General features: G+C 31.8%; 2 protein-coding genes across 2 annotated transcripts; one reads left to right on the top strand and one right to left on the bottom strand.

The window, feature by feature from the left end:
- Window positions 1-2,471, bottom strand: LOC115448890 (translation initiation factor IF-3, mitochondrial). Its single transcript, XM_030176488.2, has 3 exons — window positions 2,064-2,471; window positions 922-1,147; window positions 1-435 (listed from the first exon to the last, which is right to left on the bottom strand). The coding sequence occupies exons 1-3, from the start codon at window positions 2,342-2,344 to the stop codon at window positions 262-264; spliced, it is 681 nt and encodes a 226-aa protein (XP_030032348.1). The 5' UTR covers window positions 2,345-2,471; the 3' UTR covers window positions 1-261.
- Window positions 2,472-3,191: 720 nt separating this feature from the next.
- LOC115453682 (60S ribosomal protein L39) lies at window positions 3,192-5,785 on the top strand. Its single transcript, XM_030182397.2, has 3 exons — window positions 3,192-3,405; window positions 3,502-3,605; window positions 5,686-5,785. The coding sequence occupies exons 1-3, from the start codon at window positions 3,403-3,405 to the stop codon at window positions 5,732-5,734; spliced, it is 156 nt and encodes a 51-aa protein (XP_030038257.1). The 5' UTR covers window positions 3,192-3,402; the 3' UTR covers window positions 5,735-5,785.
- The last annotated feature ends 215 nt before the right edge of the window (window positions 5,786-6,000 follow it).

The raw sequence follows: 6,000 nt of genomic DNA, 5'->3' as shown, positions 1-6,000 counted from the left end.
TATATTTACATATTTTATTACACAAACATAAATTCTAAGTATGTTAACTAAATTGATTGTTTTATAAAATTCTCATTTTGTTTTATGTACAAATAGTTTAAACTCCTCTCAATGACTGTATGTAGCATCATCGTCTACTGCAGCTTCTACATCTTTAGGCAAGTGCTCTGAATTTCTTAATGACATTTTACTATTGGAAATAAAGTATTTTTTCCAAATGATATACTTTGTAACTAAAATTACCAGTAAACACGCTGCTAGTCATAGGGGCCCATGGTCACTCTCATTTCCACTTGAGCTCTTTTCATTGGAGTCTTGAGACAAGTTCTGTTTTATAGGTACTAATTGAAATTTTAAGTTATTTCCTTTGTTTCGTTTTTGCACCATTTTACCAATTGCTTTAATATTCTTTTCCACAACATCAGAAATCTGTTCCTGAAATGAAATACATTCACATAAGTATTTTTGAAATGCTTAAATTTTTCACTGCTATTTAAACACCTACTAGACAGACCTGCCAAAATTTTTATAGTGTTTTATGTGCCTATGCTTATAATATAATCTAGTTAGCAGCAAATTTTATTTCTTTTAGCAAGTAGACACATAAACTGTATCTAAAGATAGTAAGAAATTAACATATATATTTATTTTTAAAGACCTCATTAAACATGACCTCAAGAAAAAATTACACAACTAAAATAAGAATTAATTAAAAGTGTACAATGTACAAAGTAGATACTATTGTGGTATGAGATATGTCTATTGTTTTAGATGCAGTACTCATGATTAACTGCTTAAAAAATAGCTTATGTAATATGTTAAGAGTGATACCAGGATGGGGAAACTTTTTCATAATATAGAACATAATATTTTTGTTTTTGTCTTCATATGCTACAATATACATAACAAAAAATTGCTTACTATTTTTGCTGTCCCTTCCCCTTCACCAGCCACAACAACTTTTATTTCATATTGCTTTTCCAATAATTTAATCATTTTTTTCACACCAGTCATTAAGTCATGTTCACCAATTCGTGATGAAAATGTTAGAAACTTTTCTCGTTTTATAAAACTGTTTTGCCGAACAGCTTGTTTTTCCTTTCTTCTTGCTAATTCTTCTGCATGATATTCTGCATTGTTCATAAGCCTAAAAAATTCCAAACTTAGAATAGTGCACCCAAACATTTCAATTAAAAAGGACTGGATGTAGTAAAATTTTGTTTTCTCCTAAAAATATTATCCCTTACTTTTACAAAAATCCTATAATCCAACATTATCACAGACTAAAACACATTTTCAGAATAAAACCAGAATAGGGGACCGGCCTATGCTTGATTTTGTACATTATTCTATATGTAATGGCTTTTAATACGAAAAAGAAGCATGTCTGCGAAAACAGCATAAAAATTGGTTAAAAAATGAGCGAGTAATTCATATTTAAAATATTGTAACGTGCAGAAGTGGGCACGATGTGGGGATATTGCTTCATCTCTTTCTTTCGCACGCGTCGTAATTCCCGATGATGTCATATGTGGATATTTTCTCTTTTTTGTTTCTTGTTATCTACCCTTTCCACCAAAATTCAAAGACTTATAACTTGTTGATTTTTTACTGGATTTTCATAATTCCTTTTGTGTTATAATTTATATAACGTAAATATTTGATAATAGTAAAGAACAAAAATGAGTCTGGTACCCTATTAGTACTTTATAGCCTAAATTCTAATGAATGAACATCAATTAAAGTTGAGGTCCAGATAATAATATTAACACAATTGCCAATTGCTTCATCGCATGACAAAGTTTGCATCTGTGATAAAAGTCCTGCTTTATATTTTCCAGATTAAAGTGGGGCCTACAGACATTGGTAATATAATAATTCATTAGTGAAAACTGCATTCAATTCCATGCAGCACTTGTGTATGATGCGTGTAAAAATATAAAGACATACAGACAACAATAATTCTAGGTGTTGTTTTTGTTTCAATTTTATTATATCAAAAGATAAGTTTCAAAGAATGGGTATACAGAATGGCTACATTGCAGTAATTTTTGTATACTTACTTATAGACAGGCCGTCTAGTTTTGGAATCAACATCTTGAATTTTTACTAATTTTAACTCACGTTTTAAAGACAAATTTTGAGCACTTTTGAGATCTGTTATACTAACGCTATTATCAGCACCAATCAGAGTAATTCTATTTTCTAAATTTTTGGTTTTGGGTACTTCTTTACCATCTGCTGTTATTCGTGTACTTACTGTCCGGAACTCCAGTAAGCTTTTCATACGAAAAAGTCCCATAAATTTATTCATAGTGAATTTATTATGTTCAATTATTCTCATAGATATTCCATATAAAGCCGTAAAAATATAAATCAAGCAATAACACTAAACCTAAACAGAGTTATAATCAGACAGAGACAAATAATTATAATATATAATATGGAAATTCGTATGTCAAGTGTCATATCTTGTGTCAGCTAATGTTGATAGGACATACAAGAGGCGGTACATTTGTCCGGTACATGACGTCAAAATGTAAGAGTGGCTCAAAATTATATATTGTACTACTTCAAATTTTATGTCGCGATAGTCGCGTTACTCATTCTCCGTCTTTGGTTAAAGGACGAGGACAGTGAGGTAGAGAACCGAATGCTACAAATTACAATAGGACGTTATTTTACAATGAACATTAAATTACTGCGTTTCGACTCGCGAGCAAAAGGGAAATATTTTGAGTGTTAACATTATAAAATACTGTAAGGCGCGCATTGAAGCGCCGAGCCTCAGTTCGCCTCGTCTCATTTGAAGTAGGACATTGTACCGGCTCAATGCTAAAAAGAGGCTACTCTTACAAACTCTTTTTCATGTCATGTCCTATCCAACTCTAGTGTCAGCTTGCAATCACTTTTTTTTACTTCGTTTCACAAAGAAGCAGCTAAAGTCAGACCATGCTTCCAAATCATAATTTTACACTCGTCTGTCATGTATCAAATTTTTGTTTTTTACTTACCCTGAATCACGCGTAAAGACTGTTTCCTGGAAGGCCGGGTTTATTCATTTGGAATGACGATCTAAAATCTGAAATTGAATTTAAGTCATTCTAAAAACTGACGCTTGCCTGGCACTGTTTTTATATAAACAGTAAGTAATTTACCTTTTTTTTATACCATCTATTAAGGAAATGGCAACATAGTATTCAAGTAAATGTGAGGCAAGAGTCCTCAATTTCTTAATTTTGTTTTTTGGTTTTAGCATGCTATTCCAGATGTATAAGCCAGGCGTAAAAGGCAGTTTGTTATTTAATAATTTTACCCCTGGCAACAACTAAGTTCAAATAACAATCATTGATCGTTCATTCATATTTCGTTCACTTTGTTTTGACAGCCAAAGCCGTCGCAATGGTTAGTGTATTTTTCTTAAAAAAACTTGAAAATATCTTAGCCATCATTATATTTCTACTCTATTTAACAGTGTATTTATAATTTCTTTCATTCCAGTCGGCCCACAAGACATTTATTATTAAGCGAAAACTTGCTAAGAAGCTGAAACAAAACAGACCTATTCCCCAATGGGTCAGAATGCGCACGGGGAACACTATTAGGTATGTACCGTAGTTATTTTTTATACAATTTGGTACAAGGATTATGAAATTGTCAAATACTGTATTCTGGTCATTTGTAGTACTTTCAATGTGAATTGTAAAATAGGCAAAAGCTTGGTTACGAGCCTTATATCTTTTATTTTAGACATTTTAAACACATGAGGTGCTCGCATTTACCTTTTCTACATCCTAAAAATGATAGTATAAGTGTGACAATTACGCACAATATTGTAACCTTGCCAAAGAGTAAATACTGCATATTCAGTAACATTACAAAGTAATTGATAGGCATATAACCAATATTCATCCAATGGTTCAATATTTTATTAATATGACCGACTTATTAGACCTTAGAGCAGTTTATTGGTGTAAATATCGAAGTATATAATGGGCTTATAGTTAAAATCCTGTTAATGAACCACCTGATGGTAAACAGTAAACATTGCCATATGCACCTCTCAATTGCAAGGACACAGCCAAGCTGCTTCGTATTATATTTGGTTGTATGATTGGAAGCATATACCAAAAAAATACTGTCGGTATTATAGGTATAGTATAGTCAAATTAGTGAAGTAACTTACTGATTAATTCTAAAAAGTAATAGTGCCAGCCCTGTATGAGAAAGACTTAATTACCGCATCTACTGGATTACCTAGTATATGCAGACTTAAATAGTATTTTTAAACAGCCTTTACCACTTGCAATGGTAACTCCGGCCACAATAAATTCACAAAATACCTGGCTACATCCCTCTGTTACATTATTCATTGGACTGAGTTATACCAAAATTTACCAACTACTGTTAAACAACAATTGACTTGTTTCTATGTATAGAGATATTGTGTAGATTGATTCACACATACTTTTTTTTTGTGTTAGGTATAAATCGACAATCCCCAAGAACAAAATCTCATCTGTAAAATGTCTAGTTGCAATATGAAGGTTTTATGTTAGGTAAAAATATAAATATCAATTACTTGTTTCAAAGTTATTGATTGTTATCAAAAAATTATTTCATTTCTATTTTGAGGTAAGTAATTGATTTTTATATTTTCACTTAACTTTAAACCTTCAAACTGCAACTAGATATTTTGCAGATGAGATTTTATTCTTGAGGGACTTGGAAATAGATCTTGGTGTGTTTTGCTGAACAGTTAATGATCACTTTTCAATTGATTGCATGTTAAATATGAATAACTTATTTTTTAATATTTTTTGGTTGGTACATTTTGGCATAACTGGGTCCATATATCCATTACTTTATATTATGTAGTATACATACATACTTGTGAAGTTTGTCCTTTAACCCTCTTATTCATAGACATTTTTTATCTAAGGACGGAGCATTGCTGTGATAACAAATCTGTTTCTCAGTGCTGACGGCATGGCAGCCTTCGCAGTGCGTGAACATAGGGCCGTTGTGATTGGCTAATATTGAGATACAACTTGAATCTAGTTGGCTGTCAGATAAACAAAGCTGAGAAACATACTTGTTATTCTCAGTGCTGACGGCATGGCAGCCTTCGCAGTGCGTAGACATATGGCCGTTGTGATTGGCTAATATTGAGATACAACTTGAATCTAGTTGGCTGTCAGATAAACAAAGCTGAGAAACATACTTGTTATCACAGCAATGCTCTGTCCTTAGATAAATAATATCTATGAATAAGGGGGTAAGGGTTTGGCAACTAGTGCACTCATTTTTTTTCATGTTTATTCTGTCCCATGTAGATTTTTTTCTGTAGTTTTAGCATGAAATTTTTATAGACTGAGTTAATTTACCATAATGTAAATTTGTGTGAATGTAGAAATTGCCCATGGTTTTCTTTTGCTTGCAGCTCTGCCTGCATGAAAAAGTTTTTTTGGGTCCCACTTCATATTTCCGAGTTAAAATATATATAATAAAATAAATATAATTCTAAAAATTTATATTTTAGCTTGTATTGCTCTATTAAAGAACTCCCCCCACATTATTGTTTCTTCTCAATATCTACAATATACAGACTATTTACAGATGTCTTTTTATGCACAATGAAATCTGTATTCACATTTATTAACAGAATTATTCCTTGTTTTACAGATACAACGCCAAGAGGCGTCACTGGAGGAGGACTAAGCTCAAGTTGTAAGCTTACCAGCATATCGACTAAGTTAAATAAATCCCCAACATAAAACCCTAATGTGTTTCATTATAATTTATATCCCAATTTGTGTGATTATGTAAAGACATTAGACACATTCGTTAATTTCAATAACATCTGTTACTATAAAAGTTTGACTTTATTGTGAAAACCTATATATTGCTCACCAAGAAAATTTTGTAGCTGTTTGAAGGATTATAAAAATATGAGACTAGACTTCACATGATGTCTCAGGATAGTGAGCACTGCTCTGT

This window comes from Manduca sexta, chromosome 22, assembly GCF_014839805.1.
Source record: "Manduca sexta isolate Smith_Timp_Sample1 chromosome 22, JHU_Msex_v1.0, whole genome shotgun sequence".
In the NCBI taxonomy this organism is placed as follows: domain Eukaryota; kingdom Metazoa; phylum Arthropoda; class Insecta; order Lepidoptera; family Sphingidae; genus Manduca; species Manduca sexta.
This window is presented reverse-complemented; position numbering and strand designations above follow the sequence as displayed.